At 38.8% G+C, this 20151-nt stretch overlaps 1 protein-coding gene across 11 annotated transcripts in view; it reads left to right on the plus strand.

Moving 5' to 3' along the window:
- Positions 1-20151, plus strand: part of LOC149149294 (uncharacterized) — a 187752-nt gene that overhangs the window by 137871 nt on the left and 29730 nt on the right. For 7 of the 11 annotated variants that reach the window (XM_089445901.1, XM_089445893.1, XM_089445897.1 and 4 more), the window contains 5 exons: positions 81-212; positions 952-1047; positions 6543-6617; positions 9736-9839; positions 9955-10054. In XM_089445901.1, coding sequence (XP_089302027.1) covers positions 81-212; positions 952-1047; positions 6543-6617; positions 9736-9839; positions 9955-10054 — 507 coding nt within the window. The remainder of the gene's footprint in view (positions 1-80; positions 213-951; positions 1048-6542; positions 6618-9735; positions 9840-9954; positions 10055-20151) is intronic. The other 4 variants (XM_089445894.1, XM_089445898.1, XM_089445899.1 and 1 more) reach the window with 4 other exon arrangements.

The raw sequence follows: 20151 nt of genomic DNA on the forward strand, positions 1-20151 counted from the left end.
GACAGTTGCACCTATGATTTCCATAGTATTCTTATAACAGAATGACATTAAATTTTGGTGTATCTTTTTTTTTGTTGCAGGGATTTCTTAATATGAAAATGAAGGTGTGGCTGCATAATTTTCTCTCAAGATCTATTGCCATCGTCCCAAGTTTGATAGTTTCGGTTATCTATGGCTCTTCTGGTGCTGGGAAGCTTATTATTATTTCATCGGTACGTTTTTAAATATAAGCAGGGTCAATAGAAATTTTTGATAATCAATGTGGCCATCTGTATTATTCTATTATTTGAATCTTTGAAATGTTTTATCTAGGTTTAGTAAATTTTCAAACTTTTATCATTATTTTGATTGGACAATTAATCCCATTTTTTAGGGTGGGGAATTGGCAATTATTCAGTTTAATTTTATTCACAATGAAATGAGTGTGTGACAATTACTATTTACAATGAAATGAGTGTGAAAATTACTATTCACAATGAAATGAGTGTGACAATTATTCTAATCGCACTCTTAAATCTGTAAACATGGCCAAGAGTCTCATACCATGTTGAGGTTTTCCATTACACCATTACACCCAAAACTGCAGGTTTAGTAAACTTTCAAAAGCTTACCATTCTTTTCAGCTAGCAATGAATCCCATGTTCTTAAGAGGATCCCAGTATCGTGATTAATCTGAATGATAGAATCAGAACAGGCTCAATTTTTTTGAAACACTCCAAGAAACCAGCTTCCAGCGTAATTCACAAAAGTTTACATTTTCAACATATTACGACATAGTCATGTCATAATGCCACTGGAGCCCCAGTAAAAAAGTTATCATTAAACCCTCCAACCACCGGGTATATCTTTTTTGCTTAAACTAAATGATAGATTTCAAATAAGATAAATGTAACGATTACTGCAACATTATATGTTTCTAAAATCTAATGCTATTCCATTGCTTTCTTGCAGATCATACTGTCATTTCAATTGCCATATACATTAATTCCACTGTTGAAGTTTACGAGCAGTGACATAAAGATGGGTCTGCATAAAAACTCAAAACTAGTAAGCTATTACTACCGGCTTGAAGATTTCTACGATTAAAATAAAGTCTAAATGTATTTGAATTGGAAATGCTTGCTTGGATTATAAGGAAAAAAAGTTAATTCATTTTTTGTAATCGTTGTTTGTTCGTTATCGTATGGCAGCTTCTGGTTGTTGCTTGGATTGTTGGATGGTGTATCATAGTTGTCAACATCTACTACCTAAGCTCAGGATTTGGGACATGGTTGGTCCACCCCATGAAATCCACTTGTGTGACCAATGTGATAATTTTGATTCAATTTTTCTAAGGAGCTAGTCCCAATCCATGATCTTGTAGCTCATCATCTTCAAATTGAATCCAAGGTATGTGAATCCCCTGCCCAAGTGTACAACGTTGACCCCAAATCGATTTTCTATGTCCGTGGACGAAACTGCCTCCGGGTTACTGGAAATGAGTAGAGATTTAGACTAATTCATGAGAAGCCCGGATGCAGTCCCAAATTCTTGTAGTATCTTGAAAAGGTGGTGCCATTCCAGTGGGTCTTTTTTCCCCAAAGTGAGAAGATCATCCACGAAGTGTAGTAGTATCTTGAAAAGGTGGTGCCATTCCAGTGGGTCTTTTTTCCCCAAAGTGAGAAGATCATCCACGAAGTGTAAATGGGTGACGTGGGTTGAGGCAATGATCATACACCCGGTGATTAGCCCGCTGTTGCGAGCAGCAGTGAATCTTCTGCTAAGACCATCCATGATGGTGATGAAAATGAGAGGAGACGGGGCACATCCCCAACGAAGGCCACAGGAGACCGAAAAGAAGTCAGTGGGAAGGCCATTGATCAATATCGAAAATGAGGTAGATTTTATGCAGGATTGGTTCCAGGCAGTCATTGTGGAGCCAAAGCCAATATTCCGTAGGGTCATCCAAATCAGTTCCCAATCCACGCAGTCAAATTCTTTGATCATATCGATTTTCATGAGGCGGGCATCTAAATTGTGGGATTTGATGGAGTGGATACATTCTTGTGCTATATAAATTGCATCGTGGATTTGGCAGTGTTTGAGGAAGCCAACTTGTTCAGCTATGATATATGAAGACAAGAAGGGTTTGAGGGGGTTGGCAATAATTTTGGATATAAGTTTGTACGTGGTGTTGCACAATGATATAGGGCAGAAATCAGAAAATGGGACAGGCTTATGTATCTTCGGGATTATTGTGATGAAGGTGGCATTGGTGGCAGTAGAAACCCATCCGTAGATTCTAGACTCTTCCACCATATCAGTGAGCTCATCTATCATGATGTCTTGAAAGTGTAGGAATATCTTTGTTGTCCATCGATCAAGTTCGAGACTTTTCCCTCCGCCCAAAATTTTCAGAACAATGATGAATTTGTCCTTTGCAACCAGGCATTTCATTTGTTCTAAAGCTTCCTTGTCAGTGGTTGTGGGATAGAAATTACATTGTTCTAGCTGTTTGTTGAAGGGAACCTAATCTCTTGCCTGGTAGATTTCGCTTGAAGGGAACCTCATCTACCTTGAATATGACAACAGTTGAACTACTTGCTGATGTGGCCACACACAACCCTTTCAGTCCACGTGCCCTGAACACATATGTTGGACCCTCTTGCCTCCCAATCTACAACACCTCAATCTGCCTCTATCAATGTACATAGCTCCTTTAGGTCACTAATCTTAGTCTCAACATAATCTTCCCTCTAGTTGTTACTTAGTCCATCAAGGATCTAGTTGTCATCATTACGTTGATTTTGTCTATCATCCTTCATCTCGGGACAACCCATCACACAGTCTTAATTCTTATTTTTATTTCATCAATTTGAAAAAGTTCTCGCCACCTATTTCTCTTTGACTTTTATGTGTAGAATTGCAACCCTTATGCCTGAAGCATGTATCATCTTCTGTGTATAATTGCAACCCTTATGCCTTAAGCATGCTATAAGCTACCAATATATGTATCGTCTTTTCATTGCCTTTGGGTTCATAGAGAAATGGATCCACTTGGTTCTTTCTCTCTTCTCAAAAGCTTTCTTCTCGATCCTTATTAATGGATATCGTTCAACTATTTTCATCCCTTTTATAGGTATAATACAAGGTAATCCTATCTCTCCCTTTTTATTAACAAGTCATAATTAACAAAGCTTGACAATCACTTCCATGATTCATTTTATGGGAGACTTGGAGAGAATGTAGTAGGAAAATTAAAAAAAAAACTCACAATTTAAAGAAGATGCTTGTGGTAAATTTATCAAAAACATTAGGGAAACTATTTTATCCTGCAATTGGCCCCCCCAAGATTCAATCTGCAACCACCAGGAAGTTATAATTCTTCAATCATTAGATATTTTTCCCTCTTTTCAAATCTCCTCCTGAGTTCCCTCTTCCAAAATGCAACATTCCTTCTAAATGGAGTGCCCCTCTTCTTGGAGCAATAAAACTAAACTTTGATGGTGCCTCTAAAGGCAACCCTAGTCTGCCTATCTAAGAATGAACTTTCAAAGATGCTATAGAATTTATGCTAAATATTTTTACAGGATTGACAGGCATAGACAACAACATCTTTGCAGAGCTATTTGTGTTGAAATGGGTTGAAGGTGGATATGTTGAGTTTCTGTGACACTTGATAATTAGGTTTAGGTCTTATAATCTCTAATACAAACTCACTCAAATTCCACAAAAAACTACTTTGCACAACAAAATCTACACACATAGGTGAATCAACTAGTGCACATGACAATTTTTAACTTTTTAAACCCTTCATCATGATCTAGGATTAAAGGATATCCCTCACCCAATCAATGCTTGACTGATCTAGGGCTTGTAGATTTTATGCTATGAGATCACCCATCAGTTAGGCCATTCTCTACTTGTTTCTTCTCATTCGTTGGCCCTATTCATCACACTACATTCTCATTCACTTCTGCCCTAAATTCACACTCCCATACAAATCTTTGGCTGCCCTAATCTCATATCGCAACCATGGAAAATTGGCCTTAGATCTATGGCCTTATCACTAGGTCATGATCTGATTTGTAGGATTCTCGACCCTTTCTTCCATCACAATTTGAGCGCATCCAAAAGTAGATCTTAGGGAAATGACTTGAGGTTTGTAGCACCACAAAATTAGTCCTTCCTAGGCCTTAGCCTTTACATAGAAAGAGCCTCCTGTTCTTGCGTAGATCCGCCTTCCTTGAGGACATAATGAAATGGAGAATCTTCCCCACAACTATGAGCAACCTCGACCTTTTTTTAGTCTTGGATCTGCCCTTTTATGCTCTCACTCATCCTTCATTAGGTCTCTGTGACTCCTGAGGTACTCATACCTCTTCCTAGGGCATGATTACACGAGATAAGCCATCTTTTTTATGTGTCTTCTAGTGATCTACGACTTGGTTTCTTATAGTTTCTATTGGGCAACGTTTAGCCCTCTCTAGGGTCTTCTTCAAGCCTTGCAAACTTTTCTTTTACAATAATATCCCCAACTAAATTAAGGTAAGGGTTTCTTCCAGTTAATTAAAACACCATCATGGTTGGCTTAGGTTACGATAAGTCCTTTTAGGGTTCTCCACTTGCTACGATCAGTAAATAATAATTATTTTGCTAGATTTCACACCCACACCTTGGGTACAAAACCATAATGCTTGGGGTTCTTCGCCCACAAACCCTTTTGTGGTGCAAACTCACATAAACCCAACTCCTATGGTTGTGGAGTACCTCCCAAGCTACACAATTCAAGAGGATATTCAAAATGGATACAACAAATTATTGATAGAAGGGGATTAAAAAATGATCATAAGCATGCTTAAAAAAATTCAAAATGGATTCCTCCCTTCCAAGTCGTTGAAGTGTTGGATATTGGAGGGAGGCCTAAAAAGGATTTACACCACCCTTATGAAAATACTAGCCTCTACTGTGTCTCTTATGAGAAGATTGGAGAGTATATTCTCTTATAGATAAGAAAAATAGGGAGGTTTGTTGGACGATGGCTCACTTGATTCACCGTGGAACAAAGTCAATCAGGAACCTCTCAAGATGTAGTGTTTGGAATTTGGTACATTGGGCTATTTCTTTGAATGACTATAATAAGTGGGCATTCCTCGCTAAGAACTAGTGATGGTTGTTCTCACAACAAGGAAATGAAAAAGAAGTCAATTATCAACCAATAACAAGGACAACCATTAGTTGTTATTTTTGAATGCAATCTCACTCATTACCATTACTCAAGGAAAACCATACCACCTAAGGGAAACTTTGATTATTACCAGATGTATCTAGGTTGTGGACTTTAAATTTGTGACCTTACATTCTCTGAAGGGGAGCGAAAGATTCTTGGAAGGTGAGCTTTCAAGGTTTTGGACTGTAAATCTATTTCCTTACATTCTCTTAAGGTGAGCTTTCACTAAGTCAGAAAGAGTGTTAGATCTTACACTAATCCCAAAAGGTATTTTCAACCTAAGTAGTATTTATAAGAAAGTTAATATATATGTCTCCACCATCATCAAAGTTAAGAGTAGTGGGATCATATACTTTAAAACAACATTTAACTTCAATCCCATAAAGAAAGTAAATACTACCATTGATTATATTTGACTTTTTATCCATCAAACTTTATGAATTTGTACCATCTTCATCAAAACTAGAATAGGTGGATAATGTGCTTTAACAACATCTAAGCTAGAGTAAATGGATAACATGCTTTTTAACAACGTCTAATCTTGATCATATAAATAGAATAAAATAGATACCATTTTGTATAATTTTCTTTTATAAAATATTTTGGCAAATCTAATTTTAGAATCAATTTAAAAATTAACTTAAAAATAATTTTAAAATAATAAATTATTTAAAAACTTAAATTGAAATTGATATTATTAATAAAATTAAATTTAATATTAAAAAAATATAATAAAAAAACAGTGTTTTATATCATTAAATGGTTATACCATGAATAATGGTCCTTTTCGAAAAAAATTCAAAAAGCAATCATCCTACTTTGCCAGCGTGTTTTTGTGCTTATCTGTACTAGGCCAGGCTGTTGGGGATGGATTTCAAAATTTTCGAAAATCGCAGGGTAACGGAAGGATTTAAAATTTTCACTGAAACAGCATATAATGGCTGCGATTCTATTAAATTGGAATGTAGGTAGATAAGTAGAGCGGTGCGGAGCGTCATTTGGGAGTGGAGATTTTTTGTTTGGTGTTTGCTTTTCATACCTGGTGTTAAGCATGGCCATGCGCAGTTTCTTGTTGATCTGTTGTATTGCTGTGTTGTGATTTTTTCCATTGTTCTGGTGTTTTCTATTTTCCTTTTTTGTTTTCCTCTTATTCTGATTTTTATTTGTGAGGATTTTTCTTGGAGTTTTGATCTGTGAGAGTTGAAAGGGAGGGAGGATATGAAGATATGATAAAATTAGGAGCAGAATGAACCTTTGGTATTCACTCTTTTCTTTTTTTCATGTTTGATTTGTAGATGACAATGTATTTATTCTGTATTAATTCATTCTATAGGGTACCTGCATTTTATTTCAGGGTGCAGAGTTCCTGGGCTGGAGGAGAAGCAGGGGCAAAGTTTCAGGGCCACAGGTAAATCAATTTAAAAATGAATTTGTGTTTGTTTTTCAGTTTCTTAATTGTTTTTAAGGATATAAGAAATTCTGCAGGGTCACAGTTCCGCAGGGTTTTTAAGGATATAATTCTGCAGGGTCATACTGTAGTAATTCTGAAGAGTCATTCTGTAATAATTATGCAGGGTATTATTTTTCAGGGGCAGAGTTCTGTGGCTGGAGGAGTTGCAGGAGAAGAATTTCCGGGCCAGAGAAAACGCAACGGCGGGGCTCTTACACAAGTTATTGTAAATTTCACTATGCTTTTTATTTTTCTTATTCCTCCTTTTTGTCTACACCATAGAGCCTCGAAGTATAAGATGCCAACATAAAAGCAAACATGGAAAGCATAATATTATGCTAACAAAAGAAAAAAATATTAGTCCAGTGATTTCTGGTCACTTTGGACATCCAATTCAACAACAAATTTCTTCTGCTTAATCTACCTTTGGACACATAAATTTGCAGAAATTTTTCTCTACATATTGATTCTGCCTCTGTTTTTGCTCTACTGAGCTTTGGTATGAAGTTGCAAAAGCCATGGAAATTTTGACTGGAGTAGCAACTGGAGTAGCAACTGAAGTAGCATCCAGAACCATAAGCAGTGTTGTTATTGCTCCACTCAACCAGCACATAGATGACGTTCTTCGCAGAGATGAAAACACTCAACTTCTGCAAGATCAGCTCAACCGTATGAAGACACTCTTACAAGACATTAACAATCAGATTCAACATGAGCAAAGAAGCCCCCCGGACACTCTACAAAATTGGTTGCAAAGGCTTCACCATTCACTGGAAGATGCTAAAGGTGTCATAGATCGCGCCCAACAACATAGATGGTGTTTAGATTGCATTTTCTGCAAGCCCAGACTCGCTACGCAAATTAGAGAATGGAATACGAATTTCGATCAACTCTTCAGCAATCTTCAAAGAGACTTTTCAATCTTTCATGATGCCCAACAGATGGTATCGTCGGCACCACTGTAAGCAGAGGCATTGCTTCAGACAGTATCGGAGTTTGGATTTGTGGGATCCGGGATAAAAAATGGCGAGATGCAGCTGTGGAGATGGCTCGACGACGAAGATCCACAATTTCGCATAATGGGCATTTACAGCATGGGCGGCATCGGCAAAACAGCGCTTCTGAAAACAATCTACAATGCATACAAGACAGATAAGTTGTTCGAAGCCGTAATTTGGACAACTATTTCTCAAACTTATAACATTGTAGACCTGCAGAGTATCATTGCAGAGGAAATCAATTTAAATCTAGGGAGCACTACTTCAAATGCTGAGAGCAGTTCTGCCGTTGATATGAAGGCACTCATTACAAGACATTAGCACTTTGCTACCTCTATCATTGCCCACTGGGACGCCCAATTCTTCATCCAGTTGAAGTTCCCTCCACATGTCATCTAATACCAGAAGAAATTTCTTTTGCCTCAGACATGCACAGAGTTCATGCACAGAAATTTCTTCTGGTATTAGATGACATGTGGAGGGAACTTCAACTGGATGAAGAATTGGGTGTCCCCGTGGGCAATGATAGAGGTAGCAGAGTGCTAATGTCTTGTAATGAGTGCCTTCATATCAATGGCAGAATTGCTCTCAGCATTAGAAGTAGTGCTCCCTAGATTTAAATTGATTTCCTCTGCAACGATACTCTGCAGGTCTGCAATGTTATAAGTTTGAGAAACAGTTGTCCAAATTACGGCTTCGAACAACTTCCCTGTCTTGTATGCATTGTAGATTGTTTTCAGAAGCGCTGTTTTGCCGATGCCGGCAATGCCGTAAATGCCCATTATGCGAAATTGCGGATCTTTGTTGTCTCGCCATCTCCGCAGTTGCATCTCGCCATCTTTGATCCCGGATCCCACAAATCCAGACTCCGGTACTGTCTGAAGCAATGCCTCTGCTTGCAGTGGTGCCGACGATACCATCTGTTGGGCGTCACGAAAGATTGAAAAGTCTCTTTGAAGATCGCTGAAGCTTTGATCGAAATTCGTATTCCATTCTCTAATTTGCGTAGCGAGTCTGGGCTTGCAGAAAATGCAATCTAAACACCATCTATGTTGTTGGGCGCGATCTATGACACCTTTGGCATCTTCCAGTGAATGGTGAAGCCTTTGCAACCAATTTTTTAGTGTGTCCGGGGGGCTTCTTTGCTCATGTTGAATCTGACTGTTAATGTCTTGTAAGAGTGCCTTCATACGGTTGAGTTGATCTTGCAGAAGTTGAGTGTTTTCATCTCTGCGAAGAACGTCATCTATGCGCTGGATGAGTGGAGCAATAACAACACTGCTTATGGTTCTGGATGCTACTTCAGTTGCTACTCCAGGTGCTACCCCAGTCAAAATTTCCATGGCTTTTGCAACTTCAGACCAAAGCACAGTAGAGCAAAAACAGAGGCAGAATCAATATGTAGAGAAAAATTTCTGCAAATTTATGTGTCCAAAAGTAGATTAAGCAGAAAAAATTTGCTGTTGAATTGGATGTCCAAAGTGAGCAGAAATCACTGGAATAATATTTTTTTTCTTTTGTTAGCATAATATTATGCTTTCCGTGTTTGCTTTTATGTTGGCATCTTATGCTTCGAGGCTCTGGGATGTAGAAAAAAAGACGCAGGAATAAGAAAAATAAAAGCATAGTGAGATTTACAATAACTTGTGTGAACGCCCCAATATCAATTATGTGATGTTTTTATTGAGATAATTAAGCCAGTCATATCGGCAGATGATAATAATTCAACGTCAGCATCAGTAAAACGCATTACAAGGGATACATTATGGATATGTCTGGATAATGGATTGCGTTATTGCATCCGTTCATGCCCTTTGTTACTGAAGAGTTATGGCAACGCTTACCCCAAAGACTAGGGGATACTTCAAGGAAGGAATCATTTATGATTTCTGATTATCCTACAGTCGTTGAGGTTTGCAATGCAAATCTTTTAATGTTTGTATTAGTTTGAAGGAATCTCTTATATTTCAATATATTTTTTAGCAACTTTGTTTAAGTTTGCCTTTCTAACATATTTGTAGAAATGTTATAGACATTAAATAGTTGTAGATCTTCTTGATGTTTCTTGTGTATTGCAGGAGTGGACAGATGATGAAATTGAATCGCAGATGGTTCTTATTGAATCATCAGTAAGGTCAATAAGATCTCTTCGAATGGCTTATTTATTACTTCCAAAGCAAAGGTATGCAGAGGAATTTTACAATCATGTCCACATTATAATATTCTTTTTTTATATTTGCCATTAAGATGAGCTTTATTTTGGAATATTTTGGTCTAAGAGGACATTCTCATGCCAGGCCAGAGGCTTCCCTTCTATGCAAAACAGATGAAGTGGCCACAGTAGTTGAAAAGGGTGCTACAGAGATTTGCACGCTTGCTTCCTTAGCATCACTGAAGGTACGGCTACACTGAAACTTGTATTTTTTATTCAATGTCCTGTTGAACTTGTCAAACTCCATAATTATTATTTGTTAGGTTGGGGTTCATGGTTAACTTACTAATAAAACATTTATGCGAGTAATTGACATTGTTTTTGCTTTTCACTTAGTGGTTATTGATTATTATAAAGCTTGTTAAAATTTATGCATGCATCTACTCAAAAAAATTATGCATTTTGATTGATATTCATTTCAATGGATTAATCCATTTATATTTTAATTCCTTCATGTTTAACTTCAGTCAGGGAAAATTTGTGTAAGAAAGCTGAGGTTTTCTGAAGCCAGAAACTTAGCCTGATTTTATGATTTTTATCCCTAACATTTTCCTGAATTTCCAAAATAAAACCCCAACAATGATTTCAGGGAAGGAAGATGGAAGGAGGTGGGAAATGGGTATGGAAATAGGAGAAGAAATGTGGAGAAGGAATATCAAATATGAATTGACAGAAATATAGGAGGGGATGGAAAATATTGCAGAATGTAAAGGTAATGAAATAGAAGCTCATGTCTACAGCAGTTGAATGAAGATAATGATGTTCATTGGAAAAGAACCAGATTCCAATACAAGTGGAGAAGGAAGCATTAATTCTATAATGTCAATAATACTTGTTAATATTTATGATTGAGAGAAAGAAGAGGATATCTATGAAAATTGAGATGATAAGTGCGGGTAGGTTATGTTTCTCTTCCTCAACTTGGGTCTAAGTAACCAACCTAGGGTGTATGGATGTGTTGACCTTCTACTGTAAATGCTACGCATTATTTACAGCATTGTTATACAAAGGGCTCATGATGGAAAATATAGCAGAGGAAATCCAGGGAAGAAATATGAATTGACAGAAATATAGGAGGGGATGGCAAATACTGCAGAATGTAAACGAAATAAAATAGAAGCTCATATCTACAGCAGTCGAAGGAAGATAATAATGTTTAATGGAAAAGAACCGGATTCCAATACAAATGGCAGAGAAACATAAATTCTATATTGTCAGTAATAATTGTTAATATTTATGATTGAGAGAAAGAAGAGGATATAAATGAAAATGGATGGTAAGTCTGGGTAGGTTATTTTGCTTTACCCCAAAATGGGGCTAAGTGACCAACTTAGGGTGTATGGGTGTGTTAACTTTCCACTGTTGATTTATATTTTTGGGAGCCATTTGTAATGTGAATAATAATGCTGTAAATAAGGCTTAACATTCACATTGCAGAGGGATGCGTCCCTGATTTTTGGGAAAGGAATCATTACAGTTATGGCATTTATCCTAGGTTGGCATGGGGATGCCTGTGGGATGTCGCTTGTCAAATGGTGATATCCTTGAAAATGTCAAGGTGTTCCCTGGTCCCCATAATATGATTTTTTATTAATTTCTTGTACAGACTAAAATCTAAGCCTCATGGTATAAATATGATATTTGTTACTGATATGACAATTTATTAGAAAAGTTGTATAGACACAGATACATGATTGACAATATATATATATATATATATATATATTTTTTTTTTTTTCAGAGGTTCAATGCTATATATTCCATATGAGGAATATACATATACTGTCAACTTGTGTCATGTCACACGCGGGAATTGAACCTGGGTGGGGAGGATTCCATTCCTTCCTCCCAACCACCCGGGATAACCGCTATATATATATATTATTATTATTATTATATTTTTTTTTTAGAAGAAAAACTCATTATATTTTATTAAGAAATATACGTGTTGCTGTCCATGAGGAATTTAAAGGAGAACCTCAGATTGATACAAACTTGAGACATGGAATCATTGTTGATTTTATAGCATGCAAGAGGAGAAGTCCTCTTTAGGTGGTTGTTCGAGAGGAGCAAATTAATATGATTTCTTTCCTAAGTTTAACTTAGGAAACACACATTAATTAATTTAATCAATTAATGTTGGGTAATTGAGCAAATTCCTAAGGATAAATAAGTTAGTTATTTAAGTGACTTAGATCTATTCTCAACCATTAATCTATGTGGGTTAGGATTTAATCTTTAACTGTTTATTACTTTGGAGATTGAGGGTTAGGGATTATGCTCAATTTGAAATTATAAAAGAAGCCTAAAGGAGAGGATGAAGACACAATTGTTTTGGAGGGATTCCGGTAGATTTGAATGAGCCTATTGCAAGTTTGTGAAAGGCTGAAGAAATCAGAAAGTGAGCAGCAAGGGACAAGAAGGGTTTTCTGGAAGGGAAATTGATGGAGGTTGAATTTTTAGGGGAGCGAGGCCAAGATCTTTGAGAAGAAGGCCAGGTTTTCTGTGCAGGCCAAATTTGTGGAGCAAGGCCGAGTTTCCACCCATGGGCATGTGGAGCAAGGGTGGCCATTTTTCCCAGCGCATAGGCCGTACAGGTGGGGGCCATAATTCACAAGTGGAAGCTGGGATTTCCCATGGCCGTGTTTATTCCAGGAGGGCCGAATTTCTCTTGGGCTGAAAATGCAGTGGGATTTTTCTAGGTTCTATTTTTTTTTTCTTTCTGTGTATTTTTAGGGTCATTTTCCTTGTGAGGGGAGCCCTAAATTTTCTAGATAAAATTTAATTAAGGACAGGTTTTTTGGGGCAAATTAACTGTGTTTTCAGTGGTTGTTTTATGATTGATTTTCTAAATATTTCTGCTGCAACATTATTGAGTTAAAAGTACTAGAGTATTTTTGTTTTGGAGTTTTCAGAATCTATTCACAACATAAATTTAATTTGTTTTTTTGTGTTGGCTCATCCCACGAGGATTTGAACCTTAAATCTCATTTTTTACAGATTACTTCATATCATGATGATTGCCAATTGAGCTGCACCCCATGGGCAACAAAAAATTAATTCTTTGAGTTGAATATTTTCTGGGCATAAAATAGCTGTAGGAAACAAAAATTTGAAATTGGTACTTGGAAATTAACATGGTATCAGAGTACTTGAAACCAATGTTGTGAAAATCGTGATCGGGATTAAAGCGGCGCGGGGAACAAATCGGAATTATTGGGAAAAAATCGGGAAAAAATCGTTTGGTACAAAAATATTCATTTTTTTTCAAATTTTTTAATATCTAAACCATCTACAACATAAAATAAATACATTGACACATAAATATGATAAAAAAACTAATATATAAGATGTTTAATATCATTTCTAGCGCTAAAATCACACATAACATTGAATCATGTCATGAATAGTAAGTCCTGACTCCTGAGTCCCAACTCAGCCTCAAAATATCAACAAAAAATATGATAATGTATCTCATCATGTCATAATGTCATATACAATAAAATGAAAGTCTAATCCTATTGATTTCCTCTGCCCCTCTTGCGAGAAAATGCCACAGCTTTCCCTTTCCCTCTAGATGTAGATGCTGGTGCCTATGCTGGTGGAGATGGCAGTGGAGTCTGATGTGCTCTAGAAGCTGAAGAACTAGAAGTAGGAGCTATAGGAGGTAGATCACGTTCTCTTCTGGTGGCAGGGGTAGCCCGGGCAGGTGGTGTCACTTGGAAACATTACAATCTCCCAATCCTGAAATCCTGAAAAATTGATAAGTCTGCTGGATTTTAAATGAAATCTAAAATTCTACTTTCTCCATATGAAATCCAATGAGGCTGGAACCACTCTCAAACATCCTGAGTCATTTCATGGTAATGTTAAAAATTTAAGTAAAAGGATGAAAATGATGATTCAGGAGAATGTCACTTTTAATTTAAGTAATGTGACATTCTCCTTAATCTTCATTTTCATCCTTTTACTTTAAGAATTTAACATTACCATGAATAGCATATCCATACTAGGGCCTAGACTTGATCATTAAGCTTCCCCACTCAAAAATTATTTGTTTCTTTCAAAAAAAATTGCATGAAAAAACCCAAAAAAACATTATAAAACTATGCTGTCGCGACCCCCGGCGATTTTTTTGAGTTTTTATCGCGATTTTTTCATAAAATCGCTATTTTTTCAATAAAAATCGGCAAAAAAAAATCCGGCGATTTTTTCGTTTAATTATCGCAATTTTATCGGCAGAGGGAAAAAATCACGATTTTCACAACACTGCTTGAAACTCTAAAAAAGGGAAGATTAGTAGCACAAGGGTTATAATAGCAGATTTTTACTCTCAGCAGAAGGGTTTTGTGGCTAAATGTTTGATTTGAGAAAAAAATAAAAAATGACCTCTACCGGGTTGAGATTTGAAGACCAGATGGAAGGGGCATCTAATTTCAGTCCAGGGAAGGAGAGAATTTCACTAATTCTCATGGAAAAGTGCCTATGAGAATTTGCTGATACTGATATACAACCTCCTTCGAATCCTACAACACATGCCACTCACAATTTCAAGGATGTGAAAGTTAGATGCATCATTTTCAACACTGTGAAGGATCATGCGATCCTTAAAATATCAAGAAAGAAGAATGCTTGTGAGATGTGGACGACTTTGGCAACGCTGTATCAGAGTGATAGCTCGAATCGAAAGAGGGTGTTGAGAGAGAAATTGAAAAACACCAAGATGAATAGATCAGATATAGTGGCATCATAACTCTCCGAGATTTAGCAAGTTCTGGATGAGCTTGCAATTGTTGAGGAAGCTGTGTCAGAGGATGAGCTTGTTAAGATAGCCTTGAGAGGGTTTTCCAAACAATTGGCTACCTTTGTGATAGGGATCCTAGCACGAGATAAGCTTCTGGATTGGAATAGACTATGGGAAAATTTCACTCAAAAGGAGATTTGTAAGGAGTCATTGTCTAGTGGATACCTTTGTGACAAGGATCCTAGCATGAGATAAGCTTCTGGATTGGAATAGACTATGGGAAAATTTCTCTCAAAAGGAGATTTGTGAGAATTCATTGTCTAGTGGCTACCTTTGTGACAGGGATCCTGTTAGAAAATCAGAAAGGCAGAAATATTTTCTTATACTTGTTAATTACTTGTGATGTTCGTGACTTCTTATTAGGTTTTCTTTATATCTTTTTTCTTTTAGTTCATCAAGCAATTACCAAAGCAAAGGCACATAAAACAATGGACACTAGATATAGGCACTATGGCAAGGCAAAACCCCCGCAAGGGGAAAACCCAGTCAAAATTCTCTTCCTTTCAATAATATTCTTTGAGACTCTTCACCCTAGACAAAGACCAAACCTTCCCTTCACACCAAGTTAGCCTCCCAGATCTTCGACCTCTCTTCCAGCAACTTTTTAAAAATTGACAACTAGGGCCAAATTCCATGTGGGTTATCTTATATATGGCAGCTGATATTTTTCTTAGATTCCTCTCATTGAGAGGTGTAGGATTGATCTAAAGATCATTCGATTCGGATAAGTATTCATGAAGATATGAATTTATTTGTGTTATGGGACAATTCGTCAAGGTCAGCCAGCAACCAAATAACCCTCACTTGTGCTCAACGTTTTAGTATAAAAGGAGGTGGCTTGATAGTCATTTAGTCACACACTTCACTCTTGATTTCTCTCCACTTGTTTTGGGTTTTTAGTGGAAGAGAAATATAAGAGGATGAAGCTCTAAACGCAGGTCTAAAAAGAGACCCTAAGAAGAGGTCTAATACTGCCCTAGCTGCAGTCCCAAAGAAGGTGGTCTAGCCGCAGTCCAAGCAGGGAGATCTAGCACGGTGAAGGAGGCCTAACAACTGACCCTAATGCAGTCCGATCATGCCCTAGCCGCAGGTCTTATCATGACCTAACTAGATGTAGTCATGCCCTAATCCTATACGTTGTTTTGAAAGGGTTTGAGACAGCCGTTGGACGCAACAGAAAGGGATGCCGTAACTGCAGTCAAAAGGGGCTCCTAGCTGCAGCAAAAGCGAGATCATTGAAGGGAGATCTGTCCACGTTTAGGGGAGCTTCTATACGCAGCCTAAAGAGGCTCCTATATGCTGCCCAAACTTGCCCTCATACGCTGCCTAAAGAAAGCCCTATTCGCAGTCTAGAGAGAGCTAATCTAAGGTCATCCATCCATAGTCTAAAGACCCTAATTTGCAGTCCAAAAGGAATCCCTAGCTGCAACAAGGAGAGGACTGGACAACGTGGACATTTGAGGGCTATTTCAGGGGTCTGTTTAGAGGACAGTATAACTGATTGGAGGAGGCAGAGACAAGGAAGGTTTGCTAGAGGGTGCAACTACTGTTTGAGGCAATGTTTTACAACTCCGACTCCGACTCCGACTCGGCCGAGGATCGACTCCAACTCCGACTCCGACTCGGTAATGACTCGGCCGGCTTGATTTCAATGACTCGGTCATTGTAAAAAATACATTAAATATTTATTTTTTTTATAAAAAAACATAATTTTAAATATTTTAAACATAATTTTAAAGATTTTCATTCATGTTTCCAAACACACAGCATTATAATATAGATGGAAGACAACATATGATCAAAGTAGGCTCATGAACCAATCCATTATATCAAAATGGTACCCAATGGCAATACATAGTCAACTGTAGTCTGTCATACATGATCAAAGACTCAAGAGTCAAAACAAAATACAAATAACCAAGGAGGCTGCCCAAGAAGCTCCTCACTCCAGCTACAATGCTCCTCCAAGACTCCTCACTGCTGCTCCAAAACAAGCTCAAGAACTGCTCACTAATTCTCAAAGAAGACTCTCACTCAAATGCATAAGACTGCTGTGAGTGAATGAGAGCATTTGGCTGTCTTAAATAGGGTTTGGGAGGGGGAAATGGACCCCAAAAGCACTTAAAAATTTACCTAAACCCTTTGGAATCCATAAACTGATTTTAACTTTACCACAAATCCAAAAAAAAGTGAATAAAATTTATTTTTTACGCTGCCCAGCCGTTTTCCAATGACTAGGCCTGGTCAATACGGACTCGGCCTGGTTGACCGAGTCATTGATGACTAGGCCGAGTCATTGGATGACTCGGCCTGGTCATCAATGACTCGGTCAACCGAGCCGGTTTGTTGGCCTGGTCACACATTTTTTTACCGGCTCGGTTTGACTCGGCCGTTTCCGAGTTGAGCCGGCCTGGTTGTAAAACAATGGTTTGAGGGTGACAAGTCCATACATTAAGCTTGAATCTGCCCTAAAGGAACATCGTGACAACAACAGCCAGAAGGAGTATTCAGCGTGGAGAACTAAGGCTGCTCTGAAGCTATTTCAGGAAGGCAGTGAGGCTGTCTAGGAGGGCAGAATTAGGGGATCTTAGGATTAGATCCATTGAGGTATCATTGGAGGATCAAGGATCATATTTGTGCTGCCTGGAAGCTACAGGAAGACTGTGTGTTAGGCTGCAGGCCATAACACCACAGTCAAGGATTTGATGACTGTTAGACAGGACTGTCTTGACATATTGAAGACTGCCCTATCTGCTGTTAGAAGATGTGACATCAAGGTGCAACATGATGTTGAATACTGCTACATAATGGGCATCATGATGAAGTGTAGTGTAGCATTGATAAATAAATGCTACAATGAGATGCAACATGATGGGCACAATGAGTTTCAGTATGAGGTAACACTGGTGGGTGCAGTATGATGATAAGATACAACTTGATGATGCAACCGTATGATGTGTGCAACATGGTAATGAGGTCCAGCATGATGATTGAGTGCAGCACAGTGAGGAGCAACATGGTGATGGAGTTATCTCTATACTCCTGCGCCATTTATTGCACTACAGGAACCATAGAGGTGATTTCATACTCTCCAACTCGTCTGGGTCGCCTTCTATGAGTCAGGACATATAATGAATCTTCTGAGATCGGGGAAGGGGCCGACTGTATTCTCTTCGTTTATGTGCTTGGAAGGCTTAATTGGGCTCCTGGAATTAAACTGTTTTGCAGTCGAGGTGTGCGTTGGGAATCATGGTGAAGGTGGAAGTGACCATGGAGGTTGGAGCCGATGGAGTTGCCATAATCAAGATGACCAATCCGCCGGTCAATGCTCTGGCTGTTGGACACAGATTGTCATTGATGTCAATATGGCAATATTCAAGAGGAGGAGACAGAGCATATCGGAGCCAAGAGGAGCAAATGGAGCAAAGAGGAGCAGACCAAGCCAGAGGAACCACATTGGGGCAAAGAGGAGCTATAGGAGGAGCCACATATATATATGCCATATATATGCCAAGAGGAGCCACATTGGAGCAAAGAGGAGCTATAGGAGGAGCCACATATATATATGCCATATATATGCCAAGAGGAGCCACATAGGAGCAAGAGGAGCAAGCGCAGCAAACAGAGCTGTTGAGATGCCAAGGAGGAGGAGCACACAGAGCCATTGGAGGAGCTACAGGAGCAAGAGGAGCCATCGGAGGAGCAAGCGCAACAAACAGAGCTGTTGAGCCATATATGCCTTCATTAATACTATCGGGCTTATAAAACCCTTGAATGCATGCTTAATCATTATCGGGAGTCATTAGGCCATATATGCATGCTTTAACTCCATCGGGAGTTGTCGAGAGATTAAAATCCATATACGCATGCATTATCTCTATCGGGAGTTGTTGGGCGCCCAAAACCCATATATATGCATTTTACAATAATCAAAGGCATTTCCCCTTTCGGCGGATAAACACAGGTATATGTGTTAATACATATATTTCTGCATATATGCGCATCGGGGGTTCGGCTATGTGACACTGCTGAAACCTCCGATTGCGAGCGGACCCGATGGTGGCATTAAACTTGGTGTATAATAATATCGCGTCCGACATATATCGCAGTGCTTAAAAGCCATGCCTCACCCGAATGCCGATTGCGATAAGAGGAGGCGGACCCGATGGAGGTATTAAAGGCAGTCTATAATAATATCGCATCCGCGGCAATCGCTCATATTATAAAGGCTTCCCACATCCAATCGCCGACAGCGATGAAAGCATGCGGACCCGATATATTTATAAAGCAAGGTTAATTGCCGTATCGCATCCGATCCATCGGATCGGCCATCGGCAATAGACGATGTTATATAGCGATAAGGAGCGGACCCGACATATATGTAAATTATGGTTTAATACCATATCGCATCCGGTCCATCGCATCGACCATCGGCCATTGGTGACTGCAGTTATGTTGCGATCGCCGATAGCGATAGGAGCAGTGGACCCGACAGGCATATACAACATGATTAAATGGAATATCGCGTCCATAAAAGGATCCGCCCATCGGCCATCGGCCCTTTGCAAATCGCCGATTGCGATAAGGCTGCGGACCCGACATAGGTATAGATATGGGTGCTATGATCCTTGAAGTCCACCCTTTAGCACTTTCACTTGTTTTTGCTCATATTTCCAGTGTAATTCATATTTGCCTTGTGCGCGGTTTAAAGGGCCAAAATGCATATGATAACGGCTTCCGATAGACATAAAAGCGACAATAGAAGGGTGGCTCTGATTCTATAAGGGTGGCTTCCGATAGACATAAAAGCGGCAATAGAAGGGTGGCTCTGATTCTATAAGTGTGGCAGGTTGATTAAAGCGCTTGGTGATGGTTGATAAAGCCTGTGTGATGGTTGATTAATGGCTCTGGTGGTGGCTTCCGATGGGTGATAAATGGCTCTGGTGGTGGCTTCCGATGGGTGATAAAAGGCTCGGGTGGTGGCTTCCGATAGTACTAAAGCACCAATAAAAGGTGGCTTTTGTTGGGTGATTAAAGTGCTTGAGCGATGGTCTCTGATAAACATAAAAGCAGCGCTGTTACAGTCTTATAAATATAGTCCTCTGCGTTGACTCAATGCTTGCCATCGATACAACGCGTCCTGCGAAGATTGGAACACTTGTATAGACAGAAGAAGCAAAGAAATGGGAAGCCGAAGTGCCAAGCGATCAAGTGAGTCAGAGGAAACGATAGCCACTGAGGAGGAAGCCAAAGAGCCAGCATGTAAGAGGAAACGAATGGACAGGGGCATGGAGCATATAAAAGCAGCAAAAAGCAGAGAACTGAGGAGTTGTTGGTGGATGGCATAACTTGAGCATGAGATAGTGGAAGCAGCAGAAGAAAAGGGGGCAGCAGAAGCAGTGGAAACCTGTAAAGAGCGCAGCAGCTCACCAGTGTATACCAAAGAGGTTGGAGCCTCATAATAGAATAGGATTGAAG

The sequence above is a fragment of the Pinus tabuliformis genome, chromosome 9, assembly GCF_031772625.1.
Source record: "Pinus tabuliformis cultivar Carrire ecotype Pingquan chromosome 9, CPIR1, whole genome shotgun sequence".
In the NCBI taxonomy this organism is placed as follows: Eukaryota; Viridiplantae; Streptophyta; class Pinopsida; order Pinales; family Pinaceae; genus Pinus; species Pinus tabuliformis.